We start from the raw sequence: 17,875 nt of genomic DNA, 5'->3' as shown, positions 1-17,875 counted from the left end.
TTCCCTGTATAACTCAGCCTGCAGCCTTGTGCTTTTATATGGGCACAGAACCCCTCAGTGACTGTTAATATCCTTATCATTTACAGTAGGGGGTACATTATCCCTTATAATACATGAGTGATACTCAGAGTTCCCTGTATAACTCAACCTGCAGCCTTGTACCTTTATATGGGCACAGAACCCCTCAGTGACTGCTAATATCCTTATCATTTACAGTAGGGGGTACATTATCCCTTATAATACATGAGTGATACTCAGAGTTCCCTGTATAACTCAGCCTGCAGCCTTGTGCCTTTATATGGGGGGCACAGAACCCCTCAGTGACTGCTAATATCCTTATCATTTACAGTAGGGGGTACATTATCCCTTATAATACATGAGTGATACTCAGAGTTCCCTGTATAACTCAGCCTGCAGCCTTGTGCCTTTATATGGGGGGCACAGAACCCCTCAGTGACTGCTAATATCCTTATCATTTACAGTAGGGGGTACATTATCCCTTATAATACATGAGTGATACTCAGAGTTCCCTGTATAACTCAGCCTGCAGCCTTGTGCCTTTATATGGGGGGCACAGAACCCCTCAGTGACTGCTAATATCCTTATCATTTACAGTAGGGGGTACATTATCCCTTATAATACATGAGTGATACTCAGAGTTCCCTGTATAACTCAGCCTGCAGCCTTGTGCAAGGGCAATGCTGCCTTAAAGGGGTGGTTAGCCTTTAATTTAACTTTAAATGATATAAAATGACCAATTCTAAGAAACTTTTCAATTGGTCTTCATTATTTATTTCTTATAGGTTTTGAATTATTCTTTTGCCTTCTTCTGACTCTTTGTACCTTTGAAATGGGGGTCACTGACCCCGGCAGCCAAAAATTATTTCTCTGTGAGGCTCCAGTTTTGTTGTTATTGTTACTTTTTATAACTTTTTGTTCTATTCTATCCCTCTCCTATTCATATATTAGTCTCTTATACAAGCCCCTTACTGGTTGCTAAGGTAACTTGAACCCTAGCAACTAGATAGCTGTTATAACTCCAACTGGAGAGCTTTTGAACAATTATTGCTCATTTGGTGATGGCACCAAGCACGCAAATGTTTCCCTGATATGCCAGCCTTGGATGCCAATGCCATTCCATCACTTTGTTAGAAGCCAGCATGTGATTGGCTGATGCACATGATGCTATGCCAAAGAGTGAAACAAAGGGTAAGTAAGGCGATTAGGGTAATGTGCAAAGGTTAGAAGGGACCAAAATAGTCACGTACCAAATAATCATATGCCCTCTGTTCCACTAGGAAACCAACTCTAATCATGTATTTGCTTATGATATAACAGTGCTATGTCCAACAAATAAGTTATCCCATTACTACATCATCTGTGCCCTGTGCCTTTACCCATATCTTCACTTTATGGCAATTCATAGCTACAGATCCCATCTGATCCCCCCCCCCCCCCATTGTAAGCAGCAGTCCTGCCCTGCTTTATGGCTGAGATTCTAGCTATCTGTATAACAGAGCATTCTGTCACAGTGGCACAGATCCTATCTGATCCCCCCCATTGTAAGCAGCAGTCCTGCCCTGCTTTATGGCTGAGATTCTAGCTATCTGTATAACAGAGCATTCTGTCACAGTGGCACAGATCCTATCTGATACCCCCCATTGTAAGCAGCAGTCCTGCCCTGCTTTATGGCTGAGATTCTAGCTATCTGTATAACAGAGCATTCTGTCACAGTGGCACAGACCCTATCTGATCCCCCCATTGTAAGCAGCAGTCCTGCCCTGCTTTATGGCTGAGATTCTAGCTATCTGTATAACAGAGCATTCTGTCACAGTGGCACAGATCCTATCTAATTCCCCCATTGTAAGCAGCAGTCCTGCCCTGCTTTATGGCTGAGATTCTAGCTATCTGTATAACAGAGCATTCTGTCACAGTGGCACAGATCCTATCTGATCCCCCCATTGTAAGCAGCAGTCCTGCCCTGCTTTATGGCTGAGATTCTAGCTATCTGTATAACAGAGCATTCTGTCACAGTGGCACAGACCCTATCTGATCCCCCCATTGTAAGCAGCAGTCCTGCCCTGTTTTATGGCTGAGATTCTAGCAGTGTCTCAAATAAGAAAACTTAGCAATACAAAGGAATATTTTAGTTTTATTAACAAAAAAACTGGCAAATCCTAAAAAAGCAGGGGGAATGCTCTGAGTGCAGCAAGGTGTTGCTATGAGTTTAATTGAAGCTGACTCTCTTACATGCTGTATTTTGTGGTCAGTTTCCCAGTAAGCACCAAAATGCCTTTTATTAAAGGGGTGGGGTGGAGTTTAGTATATGAGGCCATGCCTTTGCAGTGTACATAGAAACACGTTACAAGTGCACGGGCCGCTCTGCGCAGTTATCAGAGCTCCAAAGTCTGTGCAATCATTTTGTTTTGTTTGCAAAATAAATAGAAGAATTAAATATAAATACTAAGGACTTTCATTTCCGCGCAGGGTTCCCAGATGCCGAGGGGTTTCTACCCAGGGGCCCTTTTTGGGGCAGAGCAGGTGGAGGGGGCAGTTTTTTCTTTGTTTGGGGAGTTTTGTTTTTGCTCTTGAAAATCTTGTTGGGGTCTAGTTTGTTGATGAAAGTGTCCGGTTCTTCGGACTCGGCCGCAGCTTCGAAGGTGATGGGTCTGTACGAGTTGAACCATTGCTGGAAGGTAAAAGCTGAGGTCACTCTGGTGGAGAGAAGTCTAGTAATCCGGTGGATTTACCATAAACCTTGCACCGGATTTGCTTCTGTCATCTATTCTCAGTGCAAAGGTGCAGGGAGTTGTGTACTTAGCTCCTGGTCAGTGGCTTCAGTCATCTATTCTCAGCAGCAGTGCAAAGGTGCAGGGAGTTGTGTACTTAGCTCCTGGTCAGTGGCTTCAGTCATCTATTCTCAGCAGCAGTGCAAAGGTGCAGGGAGTTATGTACTTAGCTCCTGGTCAGTGGCTTCAGTCATCTATTCTCAGCAGCAGTGCAAAGGTGCAGGGAGTTATGTACTTAGCTCCTGGTCAGTGGCTTCAGTCATCTATTCTCAGCAGCACAAAGGTGCAGGGAGTTGTGTACTTAGCTCCTGGTCAGTGGCCTCAGTCATCTATTCTCAGCAGCAGTGCAAAGGTGCAGGGAGTTATGTACTTAGCTCCTGGTCAGTGGCTTCAGTCATCTATTCTCAGCAGCAGTGCAAAGGTGCAGGGAGTTGTGTACTTAGCTCCTGGTCAGTGATCTCAGTCATCTATTCTCAGTGGCAGTGCAAAGGTGCAGGGAGTTGTTTACTAAGCTCCTGGTCAGTGGCTTCAGTCATCTAGTCTCAGCAGCAGTGCAAAGGTGCAGGGAGTTTTGTACTTAGCTCCTGATCAGTGGCCTCAGTCATCTATTCTCAGTGGCAGTGCAAAGGTGCAGGGAGTTTTGTACTTAGCTCCTGATCAGTGGCTTCAGCCATCTATTCTCAGCAGCACTGTAAAGGTGCAGGGAGTTGTGTACTTAGCTCCTGGTCAGTGGCTTCAGTCATCTATTCTCAGCAGCAGTGCAAAGGTGCAGGGAGTTATGTACTTAGCCCCTGGTCAGTGGCCTCAGTCATCTTTTCTCAGCAGCAGTGCAAAGGTGCAGGGAGTTGTGTACTTAGCTCCTGGTCAGTGCCCTCCAATCATCTATTCTCAGCAGCAGCGCAAAGGTGCAGGGAGTTGTGTACTTAGCTCCGGTCAGTGGCCTCAGTCATCTATTCTCAGTGCAAAGGTGCAGGGAGTTGTGTACTTAGCTCCAGGTCAGTGGCTTCAGTCTCTATTCTCAGCAGCAGTAAAAAGGTGCAGGGAGTTGTGGCAGATATAAAGTACCCAGCTCCCTTGTGCCTCTGCCCTCTGCTCCTTAAGCACAATAACAGGCACTTGGCACAAATACTTTATATATTTTATATATATATATATATATATATATATATATATATATATATATATACTACACGCAGCATTCTGCCTAGGGCAAACCTGGGCACTTACACTTAGCTCCTCTTACAGATATAATAAAGATTCCTACCTTAGCCTGAGGGCTCAGCCCGTAACTGGTGAAAGCGTATTGCCACTGAGGGAGCCCCAGGTGGCACAGTAGGAGTCGGTAGTAGGAGGTAAAGTTATGGGTCAGGAAATGCCAATAGAGAGCTCTGTCCAGGAACCAGATTTCTGGGTCAGGTGCTGCCGCTCCTGGGATGTTGCAAAGACAAACACAGAGATACATTGATCCAATAGCTACATTCTCATTATGAGAGCTACAGGTATGGGGCCTATTATCCAGAATGCTCAGGACCTGGGGTATCCCGCATAAAGGATCTTTCCATAATTTGGGTCTCCATACTTTAAGTCCATAAAAAAAAAAAAATCACTTAAAAACTAAATCAACCCCATAGGAATGTTTTGCCCCCAATAAGGATTCATTATATCTTAGTTGGGATCAAGTACAGGTACTGTTTTATTATTACAGAGAAAAGGGAACCATTTAACCATTAAATAAACCCAATAGGGCTGTTCTGCCCCAATAAGGGGTAATTATATCTTAGTTGGGATCAAGTACAGGTACTGTTTTATTATTACAGAGAAAAGGGAATCATTTAACCATTAAATAAACCCAATAGGGCTGTTCTGCCCCCAATAAGGGGTAATTATATCTTAGTTGGGATCAAGTACAGGTACTGTTTTATTATTACAGAGAAAAGGGAATTATTTAACCATTAAATAAACCCAATAGGGTTGTTCTGCCCCCAATAAGGGGTAATTAAATCTTAGTTGGGATCAAGTACAGGTACTGTTTTATTATTACAGAGAAAAGGGAATCATTTAACCATGAAATAAACCCAATAGGGCTGTTCTGCCCCCAATAAGGGGTAATTATATCTTAGTTGGGATCAATCACAAGGTACTGTTTTATTATTACAATGAAAAAGTTATAAGTTTTCAAATTTTGGATTATTTGATTAAAAAGGAGTCTATGGGCGATGACCTTCCTGTAATTCAGAGCTTTCTGGATAATAGGTTTCTGGATAACGTATCCCATACCCGTAGAATGCATGAAACTATGGAACTGTTTACACCAACCTAAATATTATGTTACATAAGGGAAGTTCTCTCTCTCTGAACCCACCTGACCCAGCGGTTTTATAAACCAGACACACTTTCCCATTGCCGCTGCACGGATCCAGTTCGAAGATCGCATTCCGAGAGTCAAAGTGTGGCTGCTGCTGGCAACCTGCGGGGAGAGATTGGAAATATGTGCTCAGTCAGCAGAACGGGAGCAAAACAACCAAGTGGGTCACTGTTTCACCTTCACTGATTCAGCTGTACCATGTGGCACAAACAAATGGAATCATAGGTAATGGGTGGGGTTTGTAACAGGTTTATAGGCAATTTCTTTTATCTAAAGATGGCCATACACAGACATATTGGGTTAATTTAAACGTTTGGCCCTCGGGTCAAAATATCAAGTAGAAACGGTGAAATATGGACCTTTGGATTATTATCTAGCTGACGGGGTCCCCAATCCGTCGGGAAAATCAAACCTACCCGATTGAGATCTGACCAGATATTGGTTGGTTAGGCCTGTCGGGGGTGCCCATACAGGGGCAGATAAGCTGCCAAATCGGTGTGAAGGACCCCAGTCGGCAGCTGAAATGTGCCCGTGTATGGCCACCTTAAAAGGATACAGTGATGATTTTTATGGAGTGCTTTTTATTTCTAAATGACACTGTTACACAGCAAATAATTCCCTCTGCCATTTAACCTTTTATTCTTGAACCAACAAATGTATTTGTAGCTGTAATATTAGTGTGTAGGCGCCATCTCAGTGCCTTGTGCCTGAGTCTGAGCTTTCAGCCAGCGCTACACATTAGAACTGCTTTCAGCTAACCTATTGTTTCTCCTACTCCCATGTAACTGGAGGAGTCCCAAGCCGGACTTGGATTTCTTACTATTGAGTGCTATTCTGATACCTACTGGGAGCTGCTATCTTGCTCCCTTTCCATTGTTCTGCTGATCGGCTGCTGGGGGGGAGGGGGGATATCACTCCAACTTGCAGCGCAGAAGTAAAGTGTGCCTGAGTCTGAGCTTTCAGAAGGAGCCAGTAGCTACACATTAGAACTGCTTTCAGCTAACCTATTGTTTCTCCTACTCCCATGTAACTGGAGGAGTCCCAAGCCGGACTTGGATTTCTGATACCTACTGGGAGTTACTATTTTGCTCCCTTCCCATTGTTCACTCATTTAGATATACAGTGGGACACATTTATATATGAGGCCATCACTTGCGTTATACCCTCTTCCTCGGGCTCATCCTCCAGGTCAGCGAGCGTAGGTGCACTGGGCAGGGCATATGCAGAGGAGCCTCCCAGGCGGCACAGATCAGATATGCTGTTAACTACCATGGATCCCACTTGAACGGTGCTGTCTGAAAACAAAGACATAAGGTAAGTAATAGAGAATAGGGACCACAGTTGAAGGGTGAGAGACACATGGAGCTACTTAGTAGCAGCTACTTGTCACAGCTAGTAAACCCCAGAAAATCCCCTGCCATAGACAATACTGAGAATTGCCCCTGCTAAAACACACGTAGAGACAATTATTAATAAATGATCAGCATTGTCTGTTTCTGTAGCTGTGACAAGTAGCTGCTACTAGTAGCTCTGTGTGTCTTGGGTGCATCAATGAGCTGACGCAGTCCTCAATTTGACAGGAAAATCAAGCCTGGCCAACCCACATCTGGATGACTTTAGCCTAAAGGTGGCCATACACGAGGCGATTTCGCTCGTTGTGCGATGAACGATTATATCGACAAACGATCGTATGGCGATCGAGTTCCCATACGATATGCCATCCACGGGCAACGATAATTCGGGAAAGATTTTGTCGCATCATTATCGTAAAATACCTACGATCGTACATCTACGTACGATCGATGTCGTTGCTGGCAATCGTGACATGCGCAGAGAACAATCGTTGAAAGACAAATGGCAGATTTTATCGTTAAACGACCAAAATTTTTAAACCTGGCCGATCGATTTTGGGGACGATAATGTCGGCTCGTTTAGTGGGCCGACGATCGTTCGTACACCACCAACTATACGATAACTTAACGATAGCATCGGATCGTTCGGGAATCGGTCGTTTGTAAGTAAAAAATCGGTCCGTGTATGGCCACCTTAAGTATCAGTTGGGGAAGCTTGTAGGAGGGCCCCATACACAGGCAGATAAACTGCCAAATCGCTCTGAAGGATCAGAGTTTAAATCTGCCCGTGTATGGCCAACTTCATTCAGCAACAGATTGGCTTTTCCAAGCAATTTCCACCCGAATGACCTAAGCTCAGCTGTTTAGCAGAGGCTTCAGTGAGTTGACCTAAAGGGTTAATAAGCTGTGTGTATATGAACAGCTTAGTGACATATTAACACAGAGAATGAGAGGCTTTCAGCACAATCTCCAGTGATAAGCGGCACACAGGCTAATCCGGGTCTGTTATTGCTCACAGACCTTGCTGTAAGTACTGAGCATAATGACCCTGTAAGTGATGTATTTACTGATTATTCTATAACCTCACAGAACGGAAAACATTCAGGCCGAGGCAGAGCAATAATGGCATTAATGGCAAACTCTGTACATAAAGAGTCGTTTCTAAAGGGCCACTGTACCATAACATCTTCCTGCTGAATTGTGCTTAGTACAGGGGAATCCCTATGCGGCCATAGTTTTATGGTATCTCTCTGTACAGGCTATGAGCAAACTTAGGGGGCTGTTCCTGCTGAATTGTGCTTAGTACAGGGGAATCCCTATGCTGCCATAGTTTTATGGTATCTCTCTGTACAGGCTATGAGCAAACTTAGGGGGCTGTTCCTGCTGAATTGTGCTTAGTACAGGGGAATCCCTATGTGCCATAGTTTTATGGTATCTCTCTGTACAGGCTATGAGCAAACTTAGGGGGCTGTTCCTGCTGAATTGTGCTTAGTACAGGGGAATCCCTATGTGCCATAGTTTTATGGTATCTCTCTGTACAGGCTATGAGCAAACTTAGGGGGCTGTTCCTGCTGAATTGTGCTTAGTACAGGGGAATTCCTATGTGCTATAGTTTTATGGTATCTCTCTGTACAGGCTATGGGCAAACTTAGGGGGCTGTTCCTGCTGAATTGTGCTTAGTACAGGGGAATCCCTATGTGCCATAGTTTTATGGTATCTCTCTGTACAGGCTATGAGCAAACTTAGGGGGCTGTTCCTGCTGAATTGTGCTTAGTACAGGGGAATCCCTATGCTGCCATAGTTTTATGGTATCTCTCTGTACAGGCTATGAGCAAACTTAGGGGGCTGTTCCTGCTGAATTGTGCTTAGTACAGGGGAATCCCTATGCTGCCATAGTTTTATGGTATCTCTCTGTACAGGCTATGAGCAAACTTAGGGGGCTGTTCCTGCTGAATTGTGCTTAGTACAGGGGAATCCCTATGCTGCCATAGTTTTATGGTATCTCTCTGTACAGGCTATGAGCAAACTTAGGGGGCTGTTCCTGCTGAATTGTGCTTAGTACCGGGGAATCCCTATGCTGCCATAGGTTTATGGTATCTCTCAGTACAGGCTATGAGAAATGTTGGTACCAGTGCTATATAGGAGTTACCCAGTTATGCAGACCAAAGCCTGACACATAAATCTGGAAGCTCTGTTAGAGGACACTATTAAATCAATAGAAGGATTATGAGAGGTGATAAGTCTATCAGGAGAACAAGGGAGACGTGTGCTAGAGTGAAACTGCAAGCTGAGCAAGTAAAAGGTGAACTCCCTGCTAAGGTGTAACGCTGAAACAGGGACTATGAACAGAAATTTATTTAGTTTCATTAAACTCACCATCCAGCTTGATGCTCCAGGACATGTGGAACCCATCCGTCATCAGATAAAAGTTCTTCAGATCCTCAGGCAGCAAGCAGGAGCTCTTCTGCAGAGACACGAGAGGGAAATGAACACCAATACATTCTTCCTGTCAATTAACCCCCTGTATAACAAACTCCTCCTAATCTGCAAGCCTGAGACATAGGCTCCCTCTCAATTTAACCTCCTGTATAACAAACCCCCCCCACAGGCAGCAATTAGAAGATTCTGCCCCGACTCTTACTACCTACATGAAAATGAGAATGCAGCAGTTCCCTGTCATAAGAACAGGCAAACTCAGGCACATAAATATGAGGCCTAATAACCTCTGCCAATGTTTCCTAAACATTTCTATTTTGGAGAAAGTATCAGCTAGGTAAGAAAAGCGAGTGACATATCAGCTCCCACTTATATAAATAATTAAATAATTAATAAAGAAAGATATGCAATTGTTCAGAACATATTCAATACCATGTACAGCAACTAATTTGATAATGGACAGTGCCACCTAGTGGTAAGCCTGAGTAATACACTAAGTGTAAAGGTGGCCATACACATTACAATTGCGATCTTTCCTGCGTCTGTTCCTCCGCTCTACTAACGTTAAGAGCGAAATCATCAGATATGCAGGTAGAAACAAGGGGATTCTACCCCATCTAACAATTCAGCACTTACCGTTTGCGATACTTTCATCAATAATTTCCGTCCAGGCAATCGATGAAATGAGCGATATGCAAGGCTGTTGCCGATATCGGTCGCCTCGTCTCCCACCATACACGTAACAATAATCGTTATTCGTTTTTATATGATAATATTGCCCAGTGGGCAAGCTGTAAGCACACCCTGGCTATGCCCAGTAAACATTACTGGGCTGGCAGTACATTCCTGGGCTAACATTGGCCCGGTGAGCGGCAAGCAGGATCCGCAAATACAATGAATAGGAATGAAGTTTACCTGCTCCCAGGAGACAATGAGGTGGCGCTCGGCAGGGGCCCTCTCGTCAAACTTCACCTCAGAAATGCCAGGGGAAGATTCTGTAAGGGTTCAGTACAAGCATAGGTAAGGGATGGGGCTAAATTGCCACACAGGAATATTATATTGTAAGTGAGGGTCAATCAAGTTCAACCTGTTAATTCTAATAAAAGCCGAACCAGGTCAGCACTATATAGATCACTAACTGCCTGGGTGCATAAGGCCAATTGTAATATTTAATGGGTGAAGAATAATGGGCTGGGGCTGTTTCCATTGCCTCTGGTTCCAGTGAAACCTTAAGGCTACAGGGTACAATGACATCCCTGACAATTCTGTGCTCCCTATTTTGTGGAACAGTTTGGGGGGGGCCTTTCCTGTTTCAGCCCAATATTCCCCCCAGGCACAGAGCCAGGTCCGTACAGAAGGGGTTGCTGGGTCCGTACAGAAGGGGTTGCTGGGTTACATTCTGCAGCCAAAGGAGGGAAATGTGTGAGTGAATGCTCTTCTGTACAAACCAAAGCTTTTAGTTGTAAATAACAAATCTCCTTCTATGTGGGGCAACACAGCCTGATGTGCTAAACATATGCTCATATGACCCAGAACGTATAGCAAATGTGCAAGTGGTTGAACCCCTGGGTAATAGTGACCATAATGTTATTTCATTTGATGTTTGGTGCAGGAAACAAATTTACACGGGGGCAACAAAGACACTGAATTTTAGGAAGGCAAATTTTAGCTCCTTAAGGGCAGCGCTTCAGGGCATAGATTGGGGCATTATGTTTTCTGATAAAAATACAGAGCAGAAATGGTTGTCATTTAAAATGATATTAAATCATTACTGTTCTCAATTCATTCCATTAATAAGAAAAAGTAGAAGTGTTAAGAATCACCCCATGTGGCTTAACTCTGAGGTAAAGAAGTTAATAGGGAAAAAAAGGAAAGCTTTTAAGAAATATAAGTCAGAGGGGACAGTAGCTGCGTTTAATGATTATAAACACTATAACAAGTGTTGTAAAACAGCAATCCGGAAGGCAAAGATAGAAAATGAGGAGCGCATCGCGGCCGAGGCCAAGACTAACCCCAAAAAGTTTTTTAAGTATATTAATAGTAAAAAGATGCAGGTTGAGGGTGTGGCCCCATTGAGTTATAATAACAATATGGTTACAGCGGATACAGAAAAGGCAGATGTGCTTAACCAGTTCTTTTCTTCTGTGTATACAGTAGAGGAGCCAGTGGGCCAAGTCCCACCCAATAGCTTCACTGTTGCCTCAGCTCCAACTACACAGTGGTTGGCACAGGATATGGTGCTTAAAGGGTTACACACGATAAATGTAAACAAGGCACCGGGTCCAGATGGAATACACCCTCGGGTACTGAGAGAGCTAGGGGCAGAATTGCAGTGGCCCTTGTTTCTGATATTCTCAGACTCACTCTCATCAGGTATGGTACCTAGGGATTGGAAGAAGGCGAATGTCACTCCCATATTTAAAAAGGGAGTAAGATCTCAGCCTGGCAATTATAGGCCTGTAAGTTTGACATCCGTGGTGGGCAAGTTATTTGAAGGCTTGTTAAGGGATCACATTCAAAATTATGTAGTGGAGAATGGCATTATGAGCAGTAATCAGCATGGCTTTATGAAGGACAGGTCATGTCAGACCAATTTAATTGCTTTTTATGATGTGGTAAGTAAGAAGCTGGACAGTGGGGATGCAGTAGATATAATCTATTTGGATTTTGCCAAAGCATTTGATACCGTTCCCCACAAACGACTGCTTTCTAAGCTAAGGTCTATTGGTCTTAGTGAAGTCGTTTGCACATGGATAGAAAACTGGCTACAGGATTGGGTACAGAAGGGGGTTGTTAATGGTACATTCTCTAATTGGAGTAAGGTTCTCAGTGGGGTCCCTCAGGGTTCTGTACTGGGTCCACTTTTGTTTAATTTGTTCATAAATGACTTAGGGGAGGGTATTATGAGTAATGTATCAGTGTTTGCAGATGACACAAAACTCTGCAGACCAGTCAATTCTATCCAGGATGTGACATCCCTGCAGCAGGATCTTGACCAACTGGCAATCTGGGCAGCTAAGTGGCAGATGAGATTTAATGTGGATAAATGTAAGGTCATGCACCTGGGATGTAAAAATATGCCCCCACTTATACCCTTAATGGGACTGCACTAGGCAAATCCATAATGGAGAAGGACCTTGGAGTCCTTGTAGATAATAAACTTGGCTGTAGCAAGCAATGCCAGGCAGCAGCTGCAAGGGCAAACAAGGTTTTGAGCTGTATTAAAAGGGGTATAGATTCACGGGAGGAGGGGGTTATTCTTCCCCTTTACAGAGCGCTGGTAAGGCCCCATCTAGAATATGCTGTTCAGTTTTGGTCTCCAGTGCTCAAACGGGACATTATTGAGTTAGAGAGGGTCCAGAGAAGGGCAACTAAGCTGGTAAAGGGTATGGAAAGTCTCAGTTATGGGGAAAGGCTGGCCAAGTTGGGTCTGTTTACACTGGAGAAGAGGCGCTTAAGAGGTGACATGATAACTATGTATAAATATATAAAGGGATCATATAATAACCTTTCTAATGTTTTATTTACCAGTAGGTCCTTCCAACGGACACGAGGGCACCCACTCCGTTTAGAAGAAGGGAGGTTCCATTTAAACATTCGGAAAGGATTTTTTACAGTGAGAGCTGTGAGGTTGTGGGATTCCCTCCCCGAATCAGTCGTGCTGGCTGATACATTATATAACTTTAAGAAGGGGCTGGGTGGATTCTTAGCAAGTGAGGGAATACACGGTTATGGGAGATAGCTCTTAGTACAAGTTGATCCAGGGACTGGTCCGATTGCCATCTTGGAGTCAGGAAGGAATTTTTTCCCCTCTGAGGCAAATTAGAGAGGTTTCAGATGGGGTTTTTTGCCTTCCTCTGGATCAACTTGTAGTTAGGCAGGTTAGGTATAGGCATTATGGTTGAACTTGATGGACGTATGTCTTTTTTCAACCCAACTTACTATGTTACTATGTTACTATGCTGTAGCAGCAATACATAAATTACCTTCTGTGTATAGCCCTGCCCAATCCCTATAGCCCTGCCCATTCCCTATAGCCCTGCCCATTCCCTATAGCCCTGCCCATTCCCTGCTGCCCATAGCCCTGCCCATTCCTTGCTGCCCACTGCCCTGCCCATTCCCTGCTGCCCATTCCCTGCTACCCATAGCCCTGCCCATCCCCTGCTGCCCATAGCCCTGCCCATCCCCTGCTGCCCATAGCCCTGCCCATCCCCTGCTGCCCATAGCCCTGCCCATCCCCTGCTGCCCATAGCCCTGCCCATCCCCTGCTGCCCATAGCCCTGCCCATCCCCCCGCTACCCATATCCCTGCCCATTCCCTATCGCCCTGCCCATAGCCCTGCCCATTCCCTATCGCCCTGCCCATTCCCTGCTGCCCATTGCCCTGCCCATTTCCTGCTGCCATAGCCCTGCCCATCCCCTGCTGCCCATAGCCCTGCCCATCGCCCAGGCCCATTACCTGCTGCCCATAGCCCTGCCCATCCCCTGCTACCCATAGCCCTGCCCATTCCCTATCGCCCTGCCCATAGCCCTGCCCATTCCCTGCTGCCCATAGCCCTGCCCCTTCCCTGCTGCCCATAGCCCTGCCCATCCCCTGCTGCCCATAGCCCTGCCCAATCCTTATTTCCCACAGCCCCGCCCATCCCCTGCTGCCCATAGCCTGCCTCACCTAGGATCTTGCTGATGCCCAGAGTCAGTTTCTCGGTGTAAGTCGCCATGTTGCTAAAATGTCTCTTGCGAATCCTACAGGGGCCACAGATTCCTTCAAACAAATGGCATCAGCCCTGAAGTAGAGGGAAAAAGTATAAATGAATCCATAGCAAACACATTTATGGGGTATTGTACCTATAAGCTCATAGCATATAATAGTGTATATCATTCCTAGCAAGTTTTCAATTGGTCTCCATTATTTATAGTTTTTAAATTATTTGCCTTTCTTTTCTGCCTCTTCTGCAGCTTCCAAACAGGGGTCACTGACCCCAGCAGCAGAACACGATTGCTCCGTCAGGCTACAATTTTGTTATTGTTACTTTTTATTACTTATGGTTCTTGTTAGTCCCTCTCCTATTCATATTCCTGTCTCTCCTGTTTCCATACATCTGTATGGCTGCTAGGGCTCAGATAATAGGCTCAGTTATACATATTCATCCTAAGGTAAAAAGTCAGGCTCAGCATGACAGTCTATGCCTCAGTAAGTCAGGCTCAGTAATACTGACACATCCTAAGATAACTCTGTCAGGCTCAGTAATGCACTAGGCCTCAGTCAGATATTAAGTCATGCTCAGACTCAGCCTAAACTAATCCTACCAGGCTCAGTAATGCAGACTAGGCCTCAGATATTAAAGTCACGCTCAGTGATACAGGCTCAGCCTAAGCTAATCCTGCCAGGCTCAGTAATGCAGACTAGGCCTCAGATATTAAAGTCACGCTCAGTGATACAGGCTCAGCCTAAGCTAATCCTGCCAGGCTCAGTAATGCACTAGGCCTCAGATATTAAAGTCACGCTCAGTGATACAGGCTCAGCCTAAGCTAATCCTGCCAGGCTCAGTAATGCAGACTGGGCCTGATATATTAAAGTCACGCTCAGTGATACAGGCTCAGCCTAAGCTAATCCTACCAGGCTCAGTAATGCAGACTAGGCCTCAGATATTAAAGTCACGCTCAGTGATACAGGCTCAGCCTAAGCTAATCCTGCCAGGCTCAGTAATGCACTAGGCCTCAGATATTAAAGTCACGCTCAGTGATACAGGCTCAGCCTAAGCTAATCCTGCCAGGCTCAGTAATGCAGACTGGGCCTGATATATTAAAGTCACGCTCAGTGATACAGGCTCAGCCTAAGCTAATCCTACCAGGCTCAGTAATGCAGACTAGGCCTCAGATATTAAAGTCACGCTCAGTAATACAGGCTCAGCCTAAGCTAATCCTGCCAGGCTCAGTAATGCACTAGGCCTCAGATATTAAAGTCACGCTCAGTGATACAGGCTCAGCCTAAGATAATCCTGCCAGGCTCAGTAATGCAGACTGGGCCTGATATATTAAAGTCACGCTCAGTGATACAGGCTCAGCCTAAGCTAATCCTACCAGGCTCAGTAATGCACTAGGCCTCAGATATTAAAGTCACGCTCAGTGATACAGGCTCAGCCTAAGCTAATCCTGCCAGGCTCAGTAATGCACTAGGCCTCAGATATTAAAGTCACGCTCAGTGATACAGGCTCAGCCTAAGCTAATCCTACCAGGCTCAGTAATGCAGACTAGGCCTCAGATATTAAAGTCACGCTCAGTGATACAGGCTCAGCCTAAGCTAATCCTACCAGGCTCAGTAATGCACTAGGCCTCAGATATTAAAGTCACGCTCAGTGATACAGGCTCAGCCTAAGCTAATCCTGCCAGGCTCAGTAGTACAGACTAGGCCTCAGTCAGATATTACAGCCATTCTCAGTAATACAGAGTCAGCCTAAGCCTAAACAGATTCCAGCTCAGTTATAAAGGCTCAGGCTCCAAGTCAGGATCTGTAATGCAGGTTTAACCCCCACTAATAAAGCCCGGCTTAGTGCTGGAACAAGTGGTGACACAAGTTATTTCTTTATACCAAAAGTCCCCTCTTCCCATTCTAAACTCCCCTTTCCTCCAAATGAGTCTGCTTCTGGGAAGTCCCTTTATGGGCACCCCCACTTCTACTCCCAGAATCCCTTTCTTCTCTTCTGGGAACCCCCTTACTGTTATCCCAGAATGCCCTTGTCCTTCCCTTGCGAAGCCCCATCTAAACCCAGTGGCCCCTTCCTCTTAAAATAGTGCCCAGTAATGTGTCAGTATAAAGCTTTGTGTTGCTTGGGGCCAGTGAGCCAGAAAGGGAAGCCCCCGGCCGTGCAAGAAACTCTGAGCCCTGAGGCTAATAATGATACCTGAGGCTGATAATGATACCCGAGGCTGATAATTCTACCCGAGGCTGATAATTCTACCCGAGGCTGATTATGATACCCGAGGCTGATAATGATACCCGAGGCTGATAATGATACCCGAGGCTGATAATGATACCTGAGGCTGATAATTCTACCCGAGGCTGATAATTCTACCCGAGGCTGATAATGATACCTGAGGCTGATAATGATACCTGAGGCTGATAATTCTACCTGAGGCTGATAATTCTACCTGAGGCTGATAATTCTACCCGAGGCTGATAATGATACCCGAGGCTGATAATGATACCTGAGACTGATAATGATATCTGAGGCTGATAATTCTACCTGAGACTGATAATGATACCTGAGGCTGATAATGATACCTGAGGCTGATAATGATACCTGAGGCTGATAATGATACCTGAGGCTGATAATGATACCTGAGGCTGATAATTCTACCTGAGGCTGATAATTCTACCTGAGGCTGATAATGATACCTGAGGCTGATAATTCTACCTGAGGCTGATAATTCTACCTGAGGCTGATAATGATACCTGAGGCTGATAATGATACCTGAGGCTGATAATGATACCTGAGGCTGATAATTCTACCTGAGGCTGATAATTCTACCTGAGGCTGATAATGATACCTGAGGCTGATAATGATACCTGAGGCTGATAATTCTACCTGAGGCTGATAATTCTACCTGAGGCTGATAATGATACCTGAGGCTGATAATGATATCTGAGGCTGATAATGATACCTGAGGCTGATAATTCTACCTGAGGCTGATAATGATACCTGAGGCTGATAATGATACCTGAGGCTGATAATTCTACCTGAGGCTGATAATGATACCTGAGGCTGATAATTCTACCTGAGGCTGATAATGATACCTGAGGCTGATAATGATACCCGAGGCTGATAATTCTACCTGAGGCTGATAATGATACCTGAGGCTGATAATGATACCTGAGGCTGATAATGATACCTGAGGCTGATAATTCTACCTGAGGCTGATAATGATACCTGAGGCTGATAATGATACCCGAGGCTGATAATTCTACCTGAGGCTGATAATGATACCTGAGGCTGATAATGATACCTGAGGCTGATAATGATACCTGAGGCTGATAATTCTACCTGAGGCTGATAATTCTACCTGAGGCTGATAATGATACCTGAGGCTGATAATTCTACCTGAGGCTGATAATGATACCCGAGGCTGATAATGATACCTGAGGCTGATAATTCTACCTGAGGCTGATAATTCTACCCGAGGCTGATAATGATACCTGAGGCTGATAATGATACCCGAGGCTGATAATTCTACCTGAGGCTGATAATTCTACCTGAGGCTGATAATGATACCTGAGGCTGATAATGATACCTGAGGCTGATAATGATACCTGAGGCTGATAATTCTACCTGAGGCTGATAATGATACCTGAGGCTGATAATGATACCTGAGGCTGATAATGATACCTGAGGCTGATAATGATACCTGAGGCTGATAATGATACCTGAGGCTGATAATTCTACCTGTCAGAGGGATGCGGAGATTTGCAGCAACACATAAGCTGTGGGTTTTCTGGGAGTTGAAGTTCAACCCTGAATTATATACTGAAACTATTTCTACACAAATACTGACACACAATAGGCTATCAATCACCATTGCCCCTCCCCCTTGAGATGCACGGCCCCAAGGCAAAATGTCAAATATGCCCTTCTCTAAAACTGCCCCTAATGACTTAATGGAAGGAAATGGGGTATTCCTGTCTCTGCCCCTTCCCAGTGCCCCCCAATATCCTCCCTTCACACTGACAGGCCCCTACCTCATCCTCCTCCGTAACCAAGATACACAACTCCCGCTCTGCATGCCGGGAAAGGCACTTCCTCTGTAGACAGCAGCTACACCAATCACAGAGAAGGGCACACTCCCTCCCCATTGCATGTTGGGTATAGTAGTTCTTCTCTTCATTTGAACTTAGAGAAATTAAGCCTGTAAGAACTACATAACCCAAAGTGCTTTGCA

At 45.0% G+C, this 17,875-nt stretch overlaps 1 protein-coding gene across 1 annotated transcript; it reads right to left on the bottom strand.

The window, feature by feature from the left end:
- Window positions 1-2,132: 2,132 nt before the first annotated feature.
- On the bottom strand, window positions 2,133-17,702 carry tpgs2 (tubulin polyglutamylase complex subunit 2). The gene is made up of 8 exons (NM_001016890.2): window positions 17,676-17,702; window positions 13,611-13,725; window positions 9,858-9,937; window positions 8,883-8,970; window positions 6,318-6,449; window positions 5,152-5,256; window positions 4,054-4,217; window positions 2,133-2,689 (listed from the first exon to the last, which is right to left on the bottom strand). The coding sequence occupies exons 2-8, from the start codon at window positions 13,657-13,659 to the stop codon at window positions 2,474-2,476; spliced, it is 834 nt and encodes a 277-aa protein (NP_001016890.1). The 5' UTR covers window positions 13,660-13,725; window positions 17,676-17,702; the 3' UTR covers window positions 2,133-2,473.
- Window positions 17,703-17,875: the final 173 nt, after the last annotated feature.

This window comes from Xenopus tropicalis, chromosome 1 (genome assembly GCF_000004195.4).
Source record: "Xenopus tropicalis strain Nigerian chromosome 1, UCB_Xtro_10.0, whole genome shotgun sequence".
Classification (NCBI taxonomy): domain Eukaryota; kingdom Metazoa; phylum Chordata; class Amphibia; order Anura; family Pipidae; genus Xenopus; species Xenopus tropicalis.
Note: the sequence above shows the minus strand (reverse complement) of the source record. Positions and strands in the feature narration are given on the sequence as shown.

Bases quoted from the DNA above. Each gene is read 5' to 3' on its own strand.
- tpgs2 (NM_001016890.2), bottom strand. From the start codon at position 13,659: ATGGCGACTTACACCGAGAAACTGACTCTGGGCATCAGCAAGATCCTA. The intron at 6,450-8,882 runs GTGAGTTTAATG...CTTTGTTTTCAG, and splicing joins CTGGAGCATCAAGCTGGATG to ACAGCACCGTTCAAGTGGGA. The intron at 4,218-5,151 runs GTGGGTTCAGAG...GCAACATCCCAG, and splicing joins TTATAAAACCGCTGGGTCAG to GAGCGGCAGCACCTGACCCA.